The sequence below is a fragment of the Mesoplodon mirus genome, assembly GCF_964341445.2.
Source record: "Mesoplodon mirus genome assembly, chromosome: 12".
In the NCBI taxonomy this organism is placed as follows: Eukaryota; Metazoa; Chordata; class Mammalia; order Artiodactyla; family Ziphiidae; genus Mesoplodon; species Mesoplodon mirus.
Window position 1 is genome coordinate 64,133,586 of NC_138988.1, and position 24,490 is coordinate 64,158,075.

At 37.1% G+C, this 24,490-nt stretch overlaps 1 protein-coding gene across 1 annotated transcript in view; it reads left to right on the top strand.

Annotated features, from left to right (window-relative positions):
- Window positions 1–23,823, top strand: part of BMP5 (bone morphogenetic protein 5) — a gene marked incomplete at its 3' end in the record, with an annotated part of 118,094 nt that extends 94,271 nt beyond the window's left edge. Inside the window, exons 4-7 of the mRNA XM_082639867.1 lie at window positions 6,248–6,442; window positions 17,958–18,034; window positions 19,352–19,462; window positions 23,674–23,823. Coding sequence (XP_082495993.1) covers window positions 6,248–6,442; window positions 17,958–18,034; window positions 19,352–19,462; window positions 23,674–23,823 — 533 coding nt within the window. The remainder of the gene's footprint in view (window positions 1–6,247; window positions 6,443–17,957; window positions 18,035–19,351; window positions 19,463–23,673) is intronic.
- Window positions 23,824–24,490: the final 667 nt, after the last annotated feature.

Here is a 24,490-nt window from a genome sequence, read left to right on the forward strand (position 1 = left end):
GCATGCAGGCGCTCTAGTTGAGGTGTATGAGCTCAGTAGTTGTGGTGTGTGGACATAGTTGTCCTTCAGCATGTGGGATCTTAGTTCCCTGATCAGGGATTGAACGCGCGTCCCCTGCACTGTAAAGCAGATTCTTTACCACTGGACCACCAGGGAAGTCCTGTTACTTTTTAATAATGACTGTATAATTGTCAACATATAATTATATAGAACAAATTAATTTACTCTTTTAAATGTTGGGATAAAGAAGAAAACGAAAAGATCTGGCAAAGAAATTGCATGATGAGCCTGGCTTGTTAAACAGAAGCCCAGAATCACCATGAAGAATCACTAAAAAACATCTAACTACCTTGTACTCTGAAGTTCAATACCAATATATTTTTTAACCAGTACCAAATTACTGGGAGTTTTCAGTATCACTGAAATAGTTTAAAATCCCAGCTTTTCATTGTTTTTGTTTGAGATTGTAAGGCAATGTAAACAATCTTAAAATCAGGAAAATTCTGAGCACGAATGTAAAATTCTATTTATGATACTACAAATATCTGGCAGTAGGTCTGTGCTTTTACTATAAAACTAGAAACTATGCAAATTTTTCATCAAAGTATGACATAGTTGAAATTCATAGCAAGATTACAATTTGCTTAATTCAAGATTTCACTGAGTTAAAACGTATATGGAATTTAAGTAGACAAAATTCTATCTCTCCCACATTCCTTAAAATCTGATATAAAAATGATTTAGTCTATATGCCGGGTAGAGAATTCTGCACATTTTAAATCATCTGTTTCTAAAAAGGGTATGAATCCAGTATAATTTAGAGCCACAGAAACTATAATTTAAGAGTACCAGAATCAGATTTAATCACAGATTGAAACTAAGCAAAGAGCAAGAGAATATGTGAATGAGAAACAGCACAGTGATTTGTTTTCTGTGAACTAGTCCACAAAGGATGCTGTAAGCGTCTTTCAAAATGAAGAATAGGTAATTTGTGCACAAGTTTCATCACAGGTGTTTTGGGTTAAGTGTTCAATACTGTGGGTTTATAGGAAAGAAAACAGTGGAATTTATGCTAACATCTTATAGTGATATCAACGTTTAGACTCTGATAAATCCTCAAGTGAATGCTTTTCAAATTGTGTATTCTGGAGGGAAACTAAATGCTCATATTTGGAACCACTTGTCCTTATAACATCAAAAGAGCTAAAGAGCTGTTTTGTCAGAGGCTCCTTTAATAACCCTGTTTTTAAAGAGATATACATTTTGAAAGTCACATTTTCCAAAAAGAATGGTCTGAAATACAAAACTAGTGAGCTGGGGATGGCTCTTTTGTTTGCCAGACTACTGTCTCGATGATTCTAAATTTCAAAAGAGTTAGTTGTGTCCTTAGGCAGATGTGAATACAATATCCTGACCCCCAGGCTTATATAAAGTCATAAGGGTCAGAGGAGAAGATCTGGATGTCTTGAATCCATCTTCAGTTATGGCAAAATGTGTAAGTCAAAGCGCCAGCCTCACATACAATCTTCTTGATACCTGTGTGAAAAGAATAATTATTTCTTTAGACTATACCATCCTAACCCCACCTTTATTCACTCTGTAGTTAATAAAACTGAGAAATGCCCATATCTTTGCTTCTCAAATTGCTTCTCTTCCCTCAGTACCTGTTGAGTAATTTCGAGATGAAAACAAGATGGTCAGGTTAGGAATAGTTCTAAAAAACATTCACATGGAAAGATTTAATGGGCATTCTTTTCATAAATGCAAGAGATGATATCTCTGCCCGTATCAAACTCTGGACTCCCATATTTTTTCTCATCACCCTTTTATTTTATGATCCAAGAATTCTGTGATACAGAAACCTGGGATAATAGGGCACCATGTTTCTTTGTGTCCAGCTGCCATCAGTGAAATCACTGGAATGCTGGTATATCCTTCAAAGAACCTTTTCTATCTCCTCTCCCATTTGTGTGGGAGATCCCATGTGTATTTAAACTTGAACAACTCCCAGCGATCAAGTTCTTCTCCCTCTCTTGCTCTCACCCCATGCATTTAGCAGATCACTGCCCTTCCCTCTTCCTAGTGTACAACATCAGATGTGACACAAGAGAAGTGTCCTCTTGTTCTAGGACCAGTTCATCCCATCACTTGCCCTGCCTCTCACTTTGGGACAGTTTTTGATCCACCTTAAAAGACCCAATGCCATGAAATTGCTGCTTTGCTTGCCTTTGAACTGTTACCACTCTCTGAAGCTGATGATGGTACAGGAACTCATCTTGGACCTACCTACATTCTGGTGCTGCCATCTTGTACCATTGTGGAGCTACTTGGAAACCACTCTTCTGATGTAAGAAGAATCTTTGATCACCACTTGCATCACACCATTAACCAAACTCCAAAGTAGGGTTCCCTTGCCCTCCCTCCCAAGATTTTACAGGGACTTTGGGTAAAAATAGGTCTGTTAGATTTTCTTGAATCCCCTGGTTCTTAAGAAGTTAATCATGCAAACATTGGAGCAAGGCCAGAAGGAACACTGAGTTACAGACTCAAAATCCCTGCTTCCTTATACTCACTGAGACATTGTTCTGAATCTGTACTCTAGGGGTTCACCTGTTCCTTCCAATGTGTTCTCTCCCTACAGGTTTTTCTATTCTTTTCCAAATATATGCCTGGTGAATTTAGCTTACCCATGTTCTAGCTATACCTAAACTTGTCTGAATCTTAAAATGATTAAGCTTGGATTCAAGCTGGTGTCCCTTATCAGCCTTTTATTTTAATGCTCTTTTTATTACCCCAAGTTATGTTTATTTCCACTGTATATTCTTTTTTATTTTTTCAGTTATACATATATATATCTATTCTTTTTCATCCTTTTCCATTATGGTTTAGCACAGGATACAGAATATAGTTCCCTGTGCTATGCAGTAGGACCTTGTTGTTTATCCATCCTATATATAATAGTTTGCATCTGCTATCCACTGAATATTCAATCCTTAATGTATATATGTTTCCTACCTACATTTTTTAATAAGTCAAAAATGAAGATTAGCTTTGAAAAATAAAACCACACTAATACACACCTACATACAGTTTTCCTAAATCAAAATGTTTTAGGTAGGTTTCTTTACTGATACATTTGCAGTATCTAAAACATCCTGTACCTTTAATAATAAAATTCAACATTGTTAAATAGATTTTATAAAATAGTCACTATTTTTAATACCTGCAATATAGTCTGGGTTTCTATTAGCACTTCTAAGAAAAATAACTGTTCAGCCCTATTCAAAAGGTTCAGTCAACATAATCAAGGGAGGTATAATGTGTCTGAAGGACAAGGTCATATAGTTAATGCTTCCACAGTGTAGCTCAAGATCAAGAGCCACTGAGTAAGTATGAACTTATGGAATCTTAATAGTCACATCTTTGCTGAAGTGGAAAGGGAACCAAGAGGAAACTTAATAATATCAAAAGTTATTTTAAAGGGAGTTCACATTGGTTTGAAGGGGACTTTGCTTCACACACAATATCCACCTTTGTAAAACCCAAGAAACCCATATTTGTCACACACACACACACACACACCTTTACAGTTTTCAAAACATAAATCTTGAGAGCAGTCTTCTTTCTCCACAGATAAAAATCAAAATATTGAAAGTCTTTCGAACAATAACAAAAGGAATCCTCTTGCAAACCCAAGGAAACTTGGAACTCTGGGTTCAATGCTTATTTAACTGGAAAAGGGTCAGTGTGTATTGTAATGAACGGAAAACTGATTTTTCTGTATTCCATTCGTGGCCATCGTGTGGCAACCTATTTCAGTATTAGAAAGATCATATATTAAAAATTATTTCTGCAGTCATCCATGTATACAAGTAAAAATTTTGTTCCTGTTAAATTATCACTTCATTAAAACATCAAACTCAAAGCTCAACAAATACTTTTTATGTTGTGCTCCAAGACTGAAAAAAAATCCAAAATTTAAAGAACAGATCACCAGTTATTCTCTTCCATCACAGTCAAGTTTCTCAGTTCCGTTTTTTTTTTTTTTCTTTTGCTGCACTCTCTGTCACTGGAAACATCTTAAACCAATTTCAAGTGCTACACCTGAATAAACATGTTGTAAAAGTGTTTATGTATTGAGGTGGGTCAGTTCAAGGTATGGTATTTGGCTGGAACTTCTAATTTCTCTTTTTTACAGCAAAAAGGCTGCCAGAAGGAGGAAGTCTGAGCTGAATTAATACATTTGTTACAGTGGAAGTAGAATGGAAACTACTCCAACCACAAATCAAACTGCCTCTTTCATTTATGCCAGTGATATAGTTTTTCTAAGAAATATAGACTCTGGCATGGAGCCACTGTAAGTTTGCATTTAAAAGAGAAACCCATACGCTTATTTGTTTAAGGTTTACTGCTCTGATTATTTGAAAGTTCTTTCTCTGCTAGGACAGAGTGAAGTGGCATTTGGGAAGCCGGTGGCCGTTTTCATATTTGTAAGAAAGCAACAAGTTTTCCCAATGAGCAATTGTTGAGGACGCTGATGGATGCTGCCTGCACTGACACACACGCATTTTTTTAAACCAATATCTCCACCTTTAAAGGACCTCTGTGTTCCTCCCTACAGCTGCACAGACTCACATAACACAGTCTCATTTTCTGATGGTAGAGGGTGCCTGCACAATACAAGTATACACAAAAGTGTTTATGCTGCCAAAATAAACTGTGTTAAGAGCAAGAGTTTATTTGCTAAAATGCCATTGATTTTAGGGACCTGTTCCCTTTTCTTCCAAGGTGGGTCTGGTCTTAGAATGGACTGAGGCTACTCCACAGTCGTGACTGAATAAATATTTTTAGAAAACCGGCACATCTTTCCGGGTGCAAGGCAGGGCCAATCACACACGTATTTGAAACCACATGATATATTACTCTGAAAAGATTGGTAACTTCTGTATCTGGAGTAGAATTTTTTTTTTTTTTTGCATGACTTTTGAGTAATTCTCACCTAAAGGTACAACTTAAGGTTAAACAGTTCGTCCTCTCTGGGTGATTTTCATTGAATTCTATATCAACTAACAGTTTTCTTTATATATACACACACATATATACATATATATAATTTTCTGTGGTAATTATTTTAAATGAGAAGACCATAGCAAGAGTGAATTGTAAAAAGGGGGAAAGAGTAATACTTAACTCCTAAGGTATTTGTGGAATCACCTTAATTAATGCATGGAAAACACTTAGAAAAATGCCTAGAGTACACAGCAAGTGCTCCAAACACGTCTTTTTATAATGATAATACTTATCATTTATAATGCTAAGAATTATTATTACTATCCCAGAAGGAGAAATACTTTCTCAACATCTACTTCTAGTCTCTAGGACACTTCTCACCCATTCCTGCCCAGGCCCTGGGTGCACTCCTTTTCTGATAAACAACCACTCCAAGGGCTCAAAAGGGTCTGGGACACAGGCTGGTTTAGAGACCAAGGTGAGTCTCCAAGCTCACCTGGAATTTTTTTTTTCTTTCCTGAGAATCTCCAGGCTTGTTTTGCATCTTCTGAAATCCTTTCAGTAAACATAATTTGAGCATGTCCAAGTTCAGAAGGGGAGGGATTCCATAATTTTCATGTTTGTTTCAAAATCCTTTACATGGAGAAAGACCTGGAGCTTACAGCAAATCTCCATCCCAGCAGGGGTTCTGGAAGGATCTTTGAAGAGCTTTAAGTAGACCACAGCTTTGTAAAGATCGCTGGGCACAGGCCAGAGGTGAGGGGGGAGGCTATCAACACTAATTAACACTGGAAAGTCTCCAAAGAAGCTGGTGAAAATAGAAACACCCAGCCAGCCATTCAGATTTTATCACATGGAGGAAAATTATAGGGCACCTAATGTAGAAGCGCCTGTAGCTAATTTTTTGAAATTGCTATTTAACATGGACATTTCCAGGCTAATGGGGGTCAAGCCTTTCCATTTAGAACATTGCCAACTTCTAGGTCTGAGAAGGGACCATCAGTGAAGGCCTGAGGGTGTTCTGTGGCCAAAGAGGTATACAAAATGGAAAACCAAGCATGGATAATTGTCTGTAATAGTAAACTTTCCATGTTTATAAGAATCTTTGGCCTGCAAAGAAAACATTCTGATAGTGTTTTAAAACGTCTCCCTTTTCCCAAGTACCCTCTGAGTTCATTCCCATCAGGTAAACTTCATTTCTTCTTCATAAACCCAGTGCTCCTTCCTTCTGTTCTAGGACACAGCATCAATGTGAAGTCGGCTGGTCTCGTGGGAAGACACGGGCCTCAGTCAAAACAACCATTCATGGTGGCCTTTTTCAAGGCTAGTGAGGTACTTCTCCGATCTGTGAGAGCAGCCAACAAACGGAAAAATCAAAACCGCAATAAATCCGGCTCTCATCAGGATTCCTCCAGAATGTCCAGTGTTGGAGGTAAGCAAAAACCAGAGCAGCAGTTCTGCACAGAAAGTGGTGGGGTCATATGTTGCAAATCAAGTAGCCACAATAAATATACCCTCTGGATATACTTTCATTTGGTCTATTAAATCATCCAACGATGTTTCTTGCATCCCCCAAATGTTTCATCAGCAAATCATTCAGTAATTCATTTTAAAATACTGTAAGTAGGACTTGCCTTCATATGTTGAAAGATGCAGTTCAAATTAAAATCAAACTGGCAGTAATAAAATTATGGAATGCCTACATCGACAAAAGCTAACCAAAACTGAACTCCACAACTTGTGAGCTGACCTTTCCAGAGCCTCTCAAATATGGATGGGTAACCAGGTATATTAGAAATAAAAAGATTACTTTGGTACTTAAAACAGTACATCTGAATCATGAAGTTTAAATTTTTTATGACAAGAGAAGCAGGGAAGACTGTATGGTAACTGAAATAATATTAATATTTCCATTAATTATTTGGAGTGCTGTTATCTAGATAATTTGCTTTGAGTGTGTGTGTACACATACCTGCATATGTGAAATCAAACAAAATGTTACAAATGCACAATTGATCCCTCTGTGCTTGCAATTTAATCTATTAATTGATAGAAAGGGAGATAAAAGTACAGTTGATATGAACTCATCTGAGAAAATCTGAAGTAATTTAATAATATAATTTACACCATTAAGTACCTTGTTTAGTCCTGGCTACAACAAATTTTCATAAGCTGTTCTTAGATGAAAACGATGGCTATTTTATTCCTAGGAATTGTCTTATCTATGAAAAATAAACCCATTTGAAGGGGAAACCTTGCCCTAGAACATTCCAACTTAGTATGGCCTGTTTGTTCATTTGTAAAATGTGTATTCTTCTATGTTGATGGCCACCATATGCAGTGTACTTGTGAGGCACAGTGAATGAGCTGGTGAACAAAACAGATATGACCTCTGCATAGGGTATTTCAGAAAATTAGAATGTTTTGTTCTTCCAAAAAGACACATTTAGACAGTGTTTGCCATTATTCCTGAAAAAATCTTCATTTTTTCCCCAATTGCTAGAAATTGACAAGTCATATTGTAATTTTTTATTACTCCAATATGAATGAGTGATAGATAAGATTATAAAAGATCATAAATGAAACAAGAATATATAGAATTTTTTTTGAACCTGAGACGCTCAACAAAAATACTAAGTGGAGCTCACTGGAACCCTCCTAGAGTGCGGGTACAGGAGAATCGTGTTAGAAAGAAGTCTGTTTTGTGCATCTAGCAACAGAAGCAGAGGGAAGAGTTCTATATGGAATTGCATTATACTTCATTACATGCTACACAGAAAGCCATGTTTTAAAATAATTTTCCATCAAGTAAGTTTAACTGTCTTTTTCACTTGAAAGTAAAACGTGATATTAGTGCCTTATTACAAGGTTATTTTATAAAAATCTTCACAAGATATTTAGTTTGGCAAAAATTGTAATGGCTTAATATGAAAGATGGAGAAAAATAACTTTCTAAGACCTTTTCTTCCTTGTAAATACTAGCCTGTCAAAGTTGTATATTTTTCTTTCCATGTAGAATGGTTCAGAAATGGGTTGAAATGTTTTTAATTTAATGTAGCAGACTGCATTAAGAAAAAGATTTGTTAAATCTTGAATAGACTAGTAAATAATTTTTGAGGAAATTACAAAGGAAAAAGGATAAGTTGCCTACATATTATTAGAGCTCATAATGACTCTGGCAGAGGCGTTCCAGCAACTGAAATCATCCGAATCCTTCTCCCTATTGGTGAACTCTATTTATCTTCCCTTCCTGACCACAAGTAACAAATGTGCTTCTATAACTAGAGATGAATAAAACACATGGCACAGAAATCACGTAACTTTTCACCAGTTTCCTAACACCATTTAGAGTACAAAATTATTCTAATATAGACCAGTATTTTCTTTTTAAAAAGTGTGTCATTGGCACCCATTTCTGTGAAATATGCAGTAGATGGTTTTGGAACATGTTCGTATTTTGATAATAAGAAGAAAGAAAGTAGCTGGTTTGTGTGTATGAGACTTAACCTTTCAATAGTTAGTAATCAAGCAGACAGGAAAAAGTCTCATAGGATTTGGCCCGAAAGACAGGGGGTTAATATAAACACAAAATTTGATACTTAGGAGACTTGAAATGCCAGTGAAATTTTAAAATTATCCAAATATAAATAGTAAATGCTGTAATACTACTAGGCTTTTACAATAAAATACTGTGTGAAGACCCCATAACTAAGAACGGGGCCAGGAGGAGGAAGGGAGAGAGTCGTATTAGAAGTTTGCTTGGTTGTATTTTTTTTTTTTTTCAAAGCATATCCTCAAATGTTAAAAGTCTCCAACAGTGCAGGAGAACCAAGGTCATTCTTGCTGCCTTTAACTCATTCCTTTCTTCTTTCTTCTTTGTGGAGAGCCTAGAACAGGGTCTAACACAAAATAGCAACTTCACAAACACACGCTGGAGACCTTAACGTGTTGTCTGTATGGGAAAAACTAAGTTCCTTTTTCAGCTGCCTATGCACAGAATTACTGCTCCCAGATTTTCTGCAGAAACTCTCCCTCTTTGTTCCTCTTCAGGTTTTTGGCGAGAAAGTTGAGCAGACACTTTGTGAAAGATGTTGCTTGTTTCACGATGAACCAGCACAGTTGATTTTCATCTGAACTTGTGTTTGGGGGAAAGAAAATGTAGACAATAGCTAAATGTTAAGGGAGCCACCCTTTAAGATGGAAAGACACCAAGTTGATAAGATTTTAAAGAACCTACCAAAAGCAAGATGCTGTTTTAAGCACTATATCAGTGCTGAAAAAAATTGAACATTAAGAGTTTACAGGGCACATGGCAAGTCCTGGTTCACTGCAGAACTGCTTGAAAAGGTGCTTATTGCAAGCTTGGTACTAGGGATCTTTGAAGGTGAATCCAATCATTGGTGCCCTGCCTGGAACCATGGTGATTTCTTAAGATAAGTCTTTCAAAGAGGCATTAAAATGGGGACACTCTGGGGCTTCCCTGGTGGTCCAGTGGTTAAGACTCTGTGCTTCCACTGCAGGGGCAAGGGTTTGATCCCTGGTTGTGAGACTAGGATCCCTCATGCTGCGTGCATGATGCGGCCAATACATAAACAAACAAACAAATAAATAAATAAATAAATAAAATGGGGACATTCTGCAATTCCCAACTCTTTGACAGGCACTATCTCTTGCCTAATAGATATAGTGTAAAATCATGTCTCTTGGACAAAAATATTAAAACCAGAAGGAACAACTAATTGGGATTATTTGTTTAGACAGTTTTATATTATATAATTAATATACATTTTCATTATTTAAAAATAATCAAATCTTCAATAAAGCTAAAGTTCTCCTCTGATCACCTACACCTAATTCTTTTGAGATAGGTTATACTGATACACTGATATCAACATGATACATGTACTTCCAAATCTTTTCCTCTGTATATACATCACTTTTGGAGAATATATTTTGTTATGTGTTATATGTGTGTGTATATATATATATATATATATATATATATATATACACACACACACACACACACATATTCTTTTTCAGATTCTTTTCCACTATAGGTTATAACAAGATATTGAATATAGTTACCTGTGCTATACAGTACATCCTTATTGTTTATCTATTTTATATATAGTAGTGTGTATATTTTAATCTCAAACTCCTAATTTATCTCTCCTCCCCTCATCCTCTTTGGTAACTGTAAGTTTGTTTTCTACATCTGTGAGTCTATTTTTGTTTTGTACATAAATTGTATCATTTTTATTAGATTCCACATATAAATGATATCACATAATATTTGTCTTTCTCTATCTGACTTACTTCATTTAGTATGATAATCTGAAGGTCCATCCATATTGCTGCAAATGGCATTATTTTGTTTTTATGGCTGAGTAATATTCCATTGTATATATTTACCACATCTTTTTTATCTATTCATCTGTCGATGGACATTTAGGTTGCTTCCATGTCTTGGCTATTGTAAACTGTGCTGCTATGAACATAGGGGTGCATGTATTTTGTCAAATTACTTTTCTCTGGATATATGCTGAGGAGTGGGATTGCTGGATCATATGGTAGTTCTATTTTCAGATTTTTAAGGACCCTCCATACTGTTCTCCATAGTGGCTGCACCAATTTACATTCCCACCAACAGTGCAGGAGGATTCCTATTTTTACATACTTTTTTTTTTTTTTGTGGTACACAGGTCTCTCACTGTTGTGGCCTCTCCCGTTGCAGAGCACAGGCTCTGGACGCTCAGGGTCAGCAGCCATGGCTCAAGGGCCCAGCCGCTCCGCGGCATATGGGATCTTCCCGGACCGGGGCACGAACCCGTGTCCCCTGCATTGGCAGGCGGACTCTCAACCACTGCACCACCAGGGAAGCCCCTTTACATACTTCTTAAGAGCAGTTTTAGGTTCACAAGAAGATTGAGAGGAAGGTACAGAGATTTCCCATGTACTCCCTACCCCCACACATGCATACTTCCCCTATTATCAACATCACTCACCAGGATGGTGAGTTTCTTTCCAAAGATGAACCTACACTGACACATTGCAGTCACCCAAAGTCTATAGTTTACCTTAGGGTTCACTCTTACCGTCATATAGTTGGTCTTATGTGTTTTTAAACAACATATTTTAACCATCTTCAAAATGGTGACCATTTTTTTAAACTGTTACAATATATTCAATAATGCTTGTATCAGAGTTTATTTAATCACATCACTCTTAAAAAGAAATTTTGGTTGTTTTTAAATTGGAGCTTTCAAAATCAATGTTGCAGTGAAAATCCTGCAAAGCTGCACATGTGAGAATGGTTTTAATCTACAGAGTTTTTCCAGTAATTAACACTAAAAGCTGGTATCTGTGCCCTGAATATGCAAAATTTTGAAAATCCCTTCTCAGACGACAATTGTTTTGGTTCCTAGATCTAGTTTGATAGATTTTTTCATCTATCTATCCATCTGTACATTTATCTATCTATCATTCTGTCATTTAACCCTATCCACTACTTCCTTATTGTATAATCTTGGAGACACGTCACGTCTCTCTGTGTCTGTTTCTTCATCTGTGAAGTGGGAATGCTAATAATACCTGCCTCATAAGGTAAAATTACATGAATTGTGAGGATTAAATGAGTTATTTAATATGTGTAAAGAACAGAGAACAGCGGTACGTACTCATTCAGGTTTAGGCATTATCATTATTATTTGTCAAATTAAGGTTTGGTTTTTCAGAACTGGTACCTAAAGAGTTCAGACTTTTACATCAGAGAAGACTAGAAATCCTCTTTCTCTAATCAGTACCCATACCCCTGGTCACTTGTCAAATTTCTATCTAGAGAGAATTCTAGAGAGATAATTTATCTGGGCATGGTTCATTGTAAAATATTTATTCAGTGTTAAATAAGTACCCACAATGTGACAAGCACAGTATTAACTATATGCTCATGAAAGATGGGTAGCATAAGAATTTTGCTTCTTAAAAAGCACTCCCACAGACAATGGGAAAGACATGACCGCTAGTACTAATCGGGAGATAATTCCACTAGAGTAGATACAAGGTAGTGTGGGAGAAGTAAGGATAGAGTGCGACTCATATGAGAAAGAATAGACATTTTCCAGAAATGGAGGGGTGGGTGAAGCTATTTCAGACTTATGTGCACAGTTATAGAACCACGTACCAGTGTCCAACTGCCGGGTGTGCAGGTATTCTTTTACGAGAGCAGCATGATGTCAGCTAGAAAGTCATGCAGGGACCAAGTCATAAAGCGTAGGTGTGTGATGGTCAGGAACTATGATGCTTCTGTGCAGGCAGTTGGAAAAAAAGGAGTGTCACAATCAGAAACACATTTTAAAAAGTTTAATTCGGCATCAAAATGATGGATGGGATGCCAAGGGGTAAAACTGAATGTCAAAATATGATTAAAAGTCTAGTCCCATACCCCAAGCAGTGAAGATTATAGATTGGAGAGAGAGGAAGTAGAAACCAAAATATCTGGAATGGAGCCAACAGCACTCCGGAAATGGGCATGTCAAGGGTAAGTGGAAGGTGTAGGAAAAAGATGCAGCTATGAGCCCCAATGGTTAGATGAAGCACAGGACTTGACACTGCCATGGAAACCAGGGTAAGAAAGAAATGTCAAGGATGGAGCCCCTAGTGGGAACATCAGCACTTTATTATAGACAAAGGAGAAAAAGGAATTCCATGAACTAGGCAAAAGACTTAAGTCAGAGAGAAAGGAAGAGACAGGGGTGAAGGGTTTTCCTAGGACCAAATTCCCAGAGAGGATGTTGGGGGAGTGTGAGGTGACCAAGAGTGCAAAAGGCTTCTGCTAGGATAACTAGGCTAGAGGTGGGTTAGTTAAAGGGGGTTGGGGATGGATTTAATGCAGGGTAGGAGGGAAAAAGAAAGAAAATCGAGAAATGTACTCAATTTTCTGTCTTGGGTCACTAGATGACTGGTGAACCTGTTAACCAAGTAGAAGGAATGGAAGGAGTATTAGGTCAGAAACAAAAATAGTGAGTCGGAGGCCTCTGGGAAACTTTCACACATAGATGTCTGGTTGGCATTTGGAGACTCACATTTGTGGATGGGTTTTTATGTCAATGAGCTCTAAGGTAAGAATGTTTGTTGCATCATCCACAGAGAGGCTTTGCTAAGCAGAGTTAAGCAAACACACCAGACAGTTATTATGTTGTGGTGTCTGTTCTGTGTCACACATTCATACATAGACAAACACAATTATCCCTACATAAATAAATAACAGTAATTCCTAATGGGTCATACATAAATTTGGGTGAGTCATTCACTGGATGTGGGAGATGGAGATTAAGCGAGGGTAGCAGTGGCATTTGAAATCCCTCATCTTTGGGGGGGGATTCCTATTTGTTTGGGGTTTATCATGAATTTCTCTACTCCCAAGGCCATATCAAAATTTACATTATTGAACAGTCTATGGTAGCACCATTCCTGCTATTTTACCTCTGATACCTTCATTCATTTATCATTTTCATTTTCTATGAATTAATGAACATCCTGAAGCTGTGGGTGCTGACGTCCCTCCATTATCTCCCTCTAGGAATTAAGTAAGAGAATGTTGACATCTCCTCCTTTGCTTTGAAACACAGTATCTCATCATATTTGGCTTAAGCTGTTGATGTATTTAAATGTCAAATTCTATTTTGGATTTTTTTCTTCTCTTTTACAGATTCACCTACATTTTATTCCTTAAAGACACTAATGCTAGATTTTAAAGAAAAAAGAAACCCATACTGGTATATGGAGTTTTTTGGACTTATTTCTTTTGTGCCCTTCATAGCTAGGTTAGCATGTGTTTCTTTATTTGGTTGTTTCTTCAGAGACTACTGGACAGACCATTGAAGCCCTAACCCTATGTAGATCTCAGGATTTTTGTTGTTGTTGTTGTTGTTTTGTTTTTTGCGGTATGTGGGCCTCTCACTGCTGTGGCCTCTCCCGTTGCGGGGCACAGGCTCCAGATGTGCAGGCTCAGCAGCCATGGCTCACGGGCCTAGCCGCTCCACGGCATGTGGGATCTTCCTGGACCGGGGCACAAACCCGTGTCCCCTGCATCGGCAGGCGGACTCTCAACTACTGTGCCACCAGGGAAGCCCTCAGGATTTTTTTAAATCATGTATTTAATTTTTTTCTATGACAAAATAATCAAAAGTTAAGAAAAATCAAACTAAGACAAAGATTAAATTTGCATTATTGGGGGATGAGGGGGAACTGGATGAAGGCAATCAAAAAGTACAAGCTCCCATTTATAAGATAAATAAGTCCTAGGGATGTAATGTACAGCATGATGTATATGATTAACACTGCTGTACGTTATATACGAAGGTTGTTAGGCGAGTAAATCCTAAGCGTTCTCATCACAAGGAAAACAATTTTCTATTTCTTTGATTTTGTATCTGTGTGAGATGATGGCTGCTCACTAAACTTACTGTGATCATCATTTCATGATGTATGTGAGTCAAACCATTATGCTGTACACCTTAAAGTTGTATGGTGCTGTATGTCAATTACGTCTCAATAAAACTGGAAGAAAAAAATGTAGCTTGTAAAAATATAAATGAATTTGCATTGTTTCCAGAAATTGATCATAAACAAATTGGCATAAAGTATTTAACAATATTTTCAATATTTTGGAACTGGTTTCCCAATATTATTACCATTCAGAGGGAAACATGTGTCTGCGATACCTGCCTTGTGGTTGAGGAATGCTAGCATGATTTTCTAGTATTGGCTGTAGCTCCAGAATGTTTAGTAGTTTCTGGTGTGACTCTTCATTTCTACGCAGGCTTGTCAACAGCAGCATCATGTCCATCTCATTTTCATATTTGAAGGGCTGCCAATCACTATTTTTTAAAGATATAAATCTAATTTCTTTGCCTTTCCTCACACAGGTTATTCTGCCAACCATTTAGTAAACCTAACTGCAGACTTTGCTGGTTTGGGTACAACATTTACTCAGTATCCATTCATTTTTATTTCTGACAGACTAAGCATATGGTCCTAATGCTCTATGAAATCAGACTCTTGGAACGAGATTCTGTTATAAATTTATTGCTCGTTACCTTTATGTGATGTTACATTATATACATCACTGAGCCTGCATGAAAAGCTGCATAGATGGAACAGATCTATTTTGACTTTTGAGTTTGACTTTCTTTCTTTTTTTATAAACATGGAATTCAAATAACCTTACACATAGTTTATGGCTTTTCAGATATACTTGAACGTGTTATTGGCTATAAGGTCTTTATTCACATTCCATGCCTTTCATTAAGACAAGCATAAATGAATAAATATTCCCATGATTGTCTGATGCAGGGTTCGGCAAAGTAAGGCCTAAGAGTCAAATCCAGCCATCACCTGTTTTTGTACCGCCCAATTGCTAACAATGGTTTTTACATTTTTAGATGTGTGGAAAATGCTCGAAATAGAATAATACTTTGTTTCACTCAGAAATTATATGAAATTGAAATTTTAGGATCCATAAGCAAAATTTTATTGGAATATAGCCATATCCATCCATTCATATACTATCTATGGCTGCTTTCATGCTACTGGGGCAGAGTTGAGTCACTGAGAGGGGGGACCTTGTAGCCTGAAATATATACTATCTGTCCTTTTCGAGAAAACGTTTGCTGGTCCCTGGTCTAATGCATGGCTGACTTTAGTTTTAAAAAAATTCTAAATATCAGGAAGTTTATGCAGTCAAACTAATACCAGAATTAGTTATTCCTTTTCCCTAAAAATGATGCAGGGTTCACATTTCATGGTATTATACTTATTATTACAGTACCCTTGTTTATTACCTGGACAAACTTAACTCCTTTTGCTATTTCAATTAACAGAAAAGTTTACCCAAAGAAGAAGAATACTAAGTTTCAAATAAATTCCCTTTTCTCCATTTTCTGTCATTATCTATATATTTAATTTATTTTAATGAAGGTAATTGCACACAGGAATAACTCTGATCTAGAAGTAAAAGAGTCCCTGTGTTCAAATTTAATCATCATCTTGTTTTCTAGACTCACATTAAATAAATAATTAGTTGAAGTCACTGTGAAAGGCAGACGACAGGGCCCATTAAGACAGGCCCCTTGGATCTTTGATGTGTCTACATTTTCTTAGAGGTTGAGGATAATTAGACTGGAAGGTGACACCTTAAGACAGGCTGCTCTTCATTAGTGAACTGCTACACTGATTTACCAGAGACAACTGTCAGAGTGAAAGTAGCATTTATTCCTAGATGAAAACATTAACTGTCTTCTTTGAAAATAAATTATTTTGTGGCTCCCATCACCCTAAATTTTTTCCTCTTTCATTTTTTTTATGTTAGGAATAATTAAAATGGGTTAGCTTTTTGAATATTATTTATATAAATTATGAATAAACCCCAGAGACAATAATATAGAGAGATTTTCTGTGGTGTTCTGTGTTTCTGCAGTGTTTTACTTTATTCCAGATGTGATTGGGGATTCTCTATTCTTAATTCCTTTAATCAGTTATCAAAGGTTATGGGTTTTTCAGATTATATTCCAAAATAAGTCCTGGAAATCATGTATTTTCTTTGCTACAAGTCATTTCTGGAATATTCTGAGGAATTCATTCTTCGATTCCTCAAATATTTATTGAGTACTTACTGTGTGCCAGTCCCTGTTCCTGAGATTTGAGGTATATCAGAGCACCAAATGGGACCAAACAAGATTTTTACCCTTGGGGAGATGACATTCTAGAGGGAGGAAACAGGCAAGAACCAAAGTACATGATAAATAAGTAAATGGCGTAGCATATTAAGAGATGATCAGCAAAATGGATAAAAAAAAAATCAGAGCAAGGACGGAGAGAAATAATGGAGTGGGAGTTGGGATCTGAAATAGGGTTGTCAGTGAAGGCCTTGTTGACAAGATGACGCTTAAGCAAAGAACTGAAGAAACTCTGAGACTTAGATAAGTAGATATCCAGGGGAAGAGCATTGCAGGGAAGGGGGGTGGGATGAGAGTGAAGACCCTAAGGTGGGAGAAAGCAGACCTGTGCTCAAAACAACAAGGAAATGTCATGGCCTGATATGGGAACCGAGGTGGAACATTTTGCTGGAGCATGACATAATTGAGCTGACTCTTGGCTGCTTTGATATGGGGGTGGGTTGGGGCAGGGCAGAGCAGGAGGAATAGCAGGGAGGATGTGGCAGTAATTCAGGAGAGAGATGGCGCTGGTTTGGACCAGAACCCATCATGGAGGTGGTGAGGGTGGGTGAATTTTGGATGTATTTGAAGGTGAAATGTGTAAGGATTTCCTGACAGACTGGATGTGGAGTGAGAAATAAAACGAGTATGTGTTGACTCCAGTTTTTGTGTTTGTTTGTTTTGCCTGAGAAGTTGCTATCAGTCCTCTATAGGTAGAACTAGTTTGGGAGTGAGGGGGGAGGCAGTCAGAAGCTCCACTTTGGGTATCCTGAGTTTGAGATATTTATTAAGATAAAATCAACTCTGTAGCATCCCAGTTGGTCATCTCCCAGTGTCTGTCTCATGGAAGAATAAAAAAAGTGTTGTTTGAATATTTAATATACATGAATATAGTAAGCACCACTGTAGTTTGAGTGAATTAATGAAAGAGCATTCACTGAGTGCCAGGTATCAGGCTGTTCACCATCACAACACAAAGGATACAACCTGATCCTCATTAGAACTTCTCAAGGTACATGGTATTGTCTGCATTTTACAGAAGAAAACATTCAAGGCTAGTGACTTGCTTGAAGTTCACGTGGCTAGTAAGTGGCTTTCACTTTGAGATTCAAACTCATGTTTCACAACTTTAAATACAGCCTCCTTTTGATTTTATCAGTGAACTCACAAAAGAAATATTAGTAAACCTGATAGACTGCCGTTTGTTGAAAATCTGATTTTTATCTTCAGACTATAACACAAGTGAACAAAAACAAGCCTGTAAGAAGCATGAACTCTATGTGAGTTTCCGGGATCTGGGATGGCAGGTAAGAATGGTTAACCAACTTGGTTGCTTCTTTTTTGCTTTATTATCAATCCTGAATTACTCAGAATCTTTGTCAGTAATTTTTCCTATACAGTAACCAATTATTTTTGACGTGACTATTTAGTATATGGATTATCCACATCATTTTTATTTCTCCATTATCCTTTCACCATTGAAACATAACAGAGTTTATGGTTAAAAAAAACCAATTATGCTGAAGAAGAAATGCACCCTTAGAGAGTGAAAAAAAATCCTGTTGTTTAAATATCCCCAAATTTTCTTTTTAATATCAATTTTTCAGATTAACTCAAGCAATTTCCATTTGCCTCCTATGGTCCCAAATTATTGGTATAAGAAATAGAATCCTTGACTAGGTCTCTGTCATAAGGTAGATCTACAGAAAAAAATGTTTTTCTTGTACTTAAAAATCTTATTGCTTTCTTTTACATCTGCTTCATGAACAGGGTGAGAAGGAGGATTTAACCAAAATAATTTTTAATGGCTCTGTGTTGAAATAGTTTAAATTGGATTGCTTAGATTACATTATTCCATTACATTGGATCCTCAGAATATGAGCTATTATATTGAGAAATAATATTAACAAGTAAGCATTTTCAAATTTATGGTAAACCTTCTACATGAATTGTTCAATAATTTTACATCTGTGACAAGTTTTACATCTCTGGAAAAAAAATCAGGGCCACCATTTTAAGTGCCAACTTTTCAGCTTCCTAAAATTTTTCACGTACAGTGCTCAGGAATTTTCTCCAATTCATTTCTTTTAAAGAGGTTATAAAGTTAACACATGAATGGAAAGAAAAATAGGACGAGGCAGAAATCTTACAGCTTTAGGAGCTTGTCAAGCTTCTAAAGCAAGAATGAGTTAGTAAGAAGTAATGAGAATGATCTCAATTAAGTTTATTCTTCTTTTCCTTTCTGGTTCACTTGAACTTTCCAGAGTTCATCATTTCCTGTTTAAACAATATTTAGACTGCTATTTCATGATTAAGCCTTTATTCATGAATACATGGGTTAATACAGGCTATGAATATCTTACATAGTGACCTCTTGGGAGAAATTACAGAGGACAATTTCTTGTGAAAATATTTATACTTTTGTTGTAAACTTTAACTTAACCATAAATTAAGGGCTTGGGGGAGGCTGTCCTATTACAGTAATTGTTGGACCAAGAAGAGAAACCAATTCAGATTTCATTATATTATATTATATTAATTATATTTGAGTATTCTTTAAGAATTGTTTTTCTGTGTTTTTATTTTGGTGATATTATTTCTTCTTCTCTTCTTGTGCATTTTAGGACTGGATTATAGCACCAGAAGGATATGCTGCATTTTATTGTGATGGAGAATGTTCTTTTCCACTCAATGCCCATATGAATGCCACCAACCATGCCATAGTTCAGACTCTGGTATGCTTTCTTTTTGCAGGATGGAAAGTGGTTTATGATGTAAACTTCTTATAAAGCTATTTCAAAGGAAAGCATCCATTTATAGTTAGAAATGCATTTTCTTCTCTTCTCAAATTCCTAAAGTAACAATTGTGCCAAAGTAACAATTGTGGATATAGTCAGGAAATTCAGGCTGGCCTAAAGAATAATTCTGATTCCAGAATGGGGAAGGATTCAGCGAGGAAAATTGGAATAATCACATAAAGTGGTCATTGTGCACTGATTAATTCACTAGACAATATGACTAACCACACAGGTGCTGTTTCTAACCTAACAATTCATTAGCAGTCATTGCAAAAGCATTGAATGACAGTTGTACTGAATTTCATCTGAGGGTTTTTTCTCTCATCATTTAAGAATGTTCTATAACATACTTTGGTATTATGGAAGCTCTTCAATGTATTATAGAGTATAAGTAGAAGACTGGTTTCTATTTTTTGATACTTTTTTTCTTTATAATCTTTAAGGTGGAAATTAGCCTTCCTTTTGTCCCTTCCACACTTAGGAATGCAACAGTGACTTAATCTCTAATAATCTAGGCTTATTTTTGTGAAAAAGGTAATGAAATGTTTATTTCATCATCTCTAAATGGTCGTACTGTATCTAATGAGCTCATGAAAACCCTTGAGAATCTGACGTGCCTGCCTTACGGTGTGTGACTTGATATGTGGGGTGAGGGGAGGTCAGCCTCTGGAAGACTAGGGAGAGGCTTCTAGAAGATGCATAGCATACGTGATGTAATCCCACATCAAAGTTTGTGTTCATAGGAACATTTCAACTAAAAGTTATTAGGACAGAAGGAAGGGAGCACATTATTTTTTTTTTAATTTTTAAATTTTTTTTGGTATGTGGGCCTCTCACTGCCGCAGCCTCTCCCATTGCGGAGCACAGGCTCCGGACGCTCAGGCTCAGTGGCCATGGCTCAAGGGCCCAGCCGCTCCGTGACATGTGGCATCTTCCCGGACTGAGGCACGAACTGGTGTCTCTTGCATCGGCAGGCGGACTCTCAACCACTGCGCCACCAGGGAAGCCCCAAGAACACATTATTTTAGAATCAAGACAATGATGGGATGGAAGTGGAGTTACTTGGTGAATGGTAGTAGGAGAGCAGGAGCTATTAGAAGAACATCTGTCTTTGTGGCTGAGGCTTGTTTATGACCAACAGAAAGAGTAACTATTAGAATTTGTGAGGAGTTAACTCTTCAGAAGGTTACCTTTTTTCACAATTAATTTACAATTTAAAGCTGATGGAAATAATACCCCAGTTTCCTTATGAATAAAGAACTGTATATATACATTGACAGATTAAATCATTTGACTTGATGCTTTGCTGGCATCTTTCTGACCTCAGAGGTACTACAAGATAGCTAGACACAAAAGTTACATATCTATGGCAAGTAAAGCATAGATATTGTCAAAACCTTGGATTAGAGAAGAAATAGAGAGATAAAACATATCTATATCTATATCTATATTTTTTTTCTGGTACGCGGGCCTCTCACCGCCGTGGCCTCTCCCGTTGCGGAGCACAGGCTCCGTACGCGCAGGCTCAGTGGCCATGGCTCACGGGCCCAGCCACTCCGCGGCTTGTGGTATCCTCCCGGACCGGGGCACGAACCCGTATCCCCTGCATCGGCAGGCAGACTCTCAACCACTGCGCCACCAGGGAAGCCCACAAATATATATTTTTAAGGTAGTCATTTATAAATATTATTTCCCCCCCCCCAAGTTTGAAGATATGCATTTATTTCAGAATTCAATCACATAAAATTATCAGGTTGCTTTTTAATAATGAATGGAAAACATTTGCTCATGTTTATCCTTCCCCAATACCGATTTTTCCACCCTAGATTCCTCTGATATATCATACCCAGAAAACCCATATGTCTAGGGAGAAACTCTTATTTCCTCCTTGATAACAAAATTTATATTGATTTAAAGAAAACCTTAGTTTGCTACGGCTCTTATTTCACTGTCTAAAGTGAAGAACCAGAGTCTAAATTCCAACCCGCAGGTTCACACATGCTTGCTTTGATGTTGCCAATACCATAGAAATATTCTTCTTTTTATTGATTCTTGACGAATAAGGTTGCCATATGCAAAATATAGAGTAAATTCCTGGGGGTATTTTAAATGCTCGTATTCCTTCATCTTTGCTATCTATAAATATAAGCACTTCTTGATATAGGATATCATTACTGGGGGATGAGGAGCAGGTGTGTGGTACAAGGAAGGGTATATTGTATTCAAACTTCCTCTGGGAAAAGAATGTCTGTGGAGTCCAGCCTTCTATTCTTCTGTATGAGAATTCACGTTCTGAAATGTGAGTCATCTGAAAACCAATCGCAGAGAGAGGAACGCTGCTGTCTCACGACTGAAAGGAAGAGGGCTGGTCACTATCTTTCTGTCCAGTCACAGCAGAACAGCCACTATTAGCCTATAGAGAAATGCCACTTAATTTCCCAGCAGTTAAGCTCTTTGTACTGTCAATGACTTAGAGAGCTTTCTGTGTTTCCTTAGATATGCATCCAAGTTCCCTTAGGCTATACAATGCTTAAGTATCGAAAAAACTCTTTGTCAAATACCCCCCATCTGTCTCTTTTTTCTTTTTTTAAAAAATATATAATTATATACTGTCAGCTCTTAGGACTATAGTCTAGAAGGCAGAGTCTAAAAACAAACATTTTTTAAAACACTGACACAGACTTGGAACAGGACCCCAGTCTGTATCACTGTCCTGGGATGTGGAGCATAAAGTCATCCCAGAACTTTAAGGGATGTGGGAAGTTTGGTGGTTTTTTTTCCCCCCTGGCATTGTACACTCTCTTTGTTTGTCCTATGAAGGACATGAAACAAGAAGACAGACGTGTTTGTTTTTAAAGGAGAGCAGGTTTGTGACAAATAAGTTTGAGAAATGACTGAAGAACAATCCCATTTTTTTCAGAGTGATGCCTTGGTGAGGTGGTCCTTGAAGCAGGGGGTTATCCATCACAAATGTGAGAGTTGAGGATGATAAAGCCGAGGAGGGCTGAAGGCTGCATCTGAAATTGGGAGAAACCATCCAGCTTGCAGTTTTGTGAGGTCTTAGGAAATTTCACATCCGTGTCCGATCACCTCATTTTTCCTGTTGTGTCTGTCCATAGGCAGGGCTCCTATATCAGTTCAGCCAGGAGGCTGTGCAGCCAAGATTCTAAGAGCTGTATTTTCTCTTTGTAGATCCCTAAGGACTCTGCAGTGGGACTTCCCATAAACTCCTCTGGAGGAAGGGCCGGGGGCAGCAGGGGTGGGTGGGAATTGGGGTACAGTGTTCTGGCTCCTTCCTTGATTATTGAACATCAGAGGCAAACCTGCCAGTCTGATCAAAGTGAGAACAAACCCTTTACTTAATCATTTCACTGTCCATGTACAGCTGCCTTTTCAGGCTTTAGTGGGGAAGATGGATATTTAATTTTTAAAATATCTAGGCTCCTTGCCTCTGCTTTAGCTTAGCCTGCTTTTTGGCACTTGTCTAGGGGAGAAAGCAAGTCAAAGTATGTTACACTCTGGCCAATCTGATAAAAAATTATGGGGAGAATAGTTGAAATCATTGCTTTAAAGCAAGTATTGGATTTTACCTGGAGTTTATTTTGCTGTGATTTGTATGCTTCCTTTATCATGGAAAATGAAGAGTTGGCACAGCTTCTAATTTTATTGTCAAAAAAGTTATTGATTTATTGTTTAGTTATCCTTTCAAAAGTAATTCTTAGATTCACATCTTTCTACAGTGCAGTGGTATGGCTTCATTGATTTTGCACTTAGAACTTCTGTATTTCTCATGAAGTAAATAGAAGTGGTCACTTTAACCAAAAGCAACCCAGTGCTGGTTGTCATGTTCTTTCCCCCAGGAAAATTTCCACTGAATATTCCATAGAGAGAGTTTTCCTTCCTTGGTAGAATATTTTTTAAAGCACCAACATGTAATTAGAACTGGTGGGTCAAGTCTAGGTGTTAATACCTAAGAATACACCCTTCACTACCAGCCCTACCCCACCCTGCCATGGAACATAAACAGAAGAAAGGGAGGTAGCTTAAGGGGGTGCTGATACTCAGTGATAAAACAAGAATATTACTTTCAAGCTGCAGACAAAATGTCTATCTTAATTCTTAAAAAACAAAATGTTTCTCCCCCCCAGGTTCATCTGATGTTTCCTGACCATGTACCAAAGCCTTGCTGCGCGCCAACCAAATTAAACGCCATCTCTGTGTTGTACTTTGATGACAGCTCCAATGTCATTTTGAAAAAATACAGAAATATGGTAGTGCGTTCGTGTGGTTGCCACTAATTTTAGATAATAATGGTAATAAGAAAAAGATCTGTATTAAGGTTTATGACTACAATAAAAATTATCCTTTCAGATAAAAGGGGAATTTCATAAAATTAGCCTGGCTCATTTCATCTCTCTAACCTATGTACAATATCATGTATATAGTCACTTTTATTTATTTAAAGGTATATCTTCTCCTTTGTGGATGCCTTTTCAATAAAATGTATTTTATAGGTCACTGCATTATGCAATAGATCGCCCAGTCTAACTTTCAATAGGATATGTTGAGTCCAATTCCATTTCAACATTTTTTAATGTATTACACATTTTATATAATTTTCTGAAATTAGACAGAACTCCTTTGACTGTTAAGTATTGTTGAAGGAAACTGAATGCATTTGGTTAGGCTGTGCCAATGAAAACTCTGATAGGATATTTATTTAGAAATAAAACTTAACAAAATAACCACCCCAAACAAAAATTCTTGGAGGAACACAATTTTTCTTTGAGAGTTTCTGCTTCGTTAGATAAAGTGAAATGTTGAACTGGATTTGAATAAATAAATGGGAGGCAGAACACAGAAGCTGAAAGGTTGCACATAATTGTTATAACTATTTGCTTGAACAGAATTGGTGTAACTGTAGGAAATTGTTCCTTCTTGGCTCGTGGGTTGTAAATTTTTCAA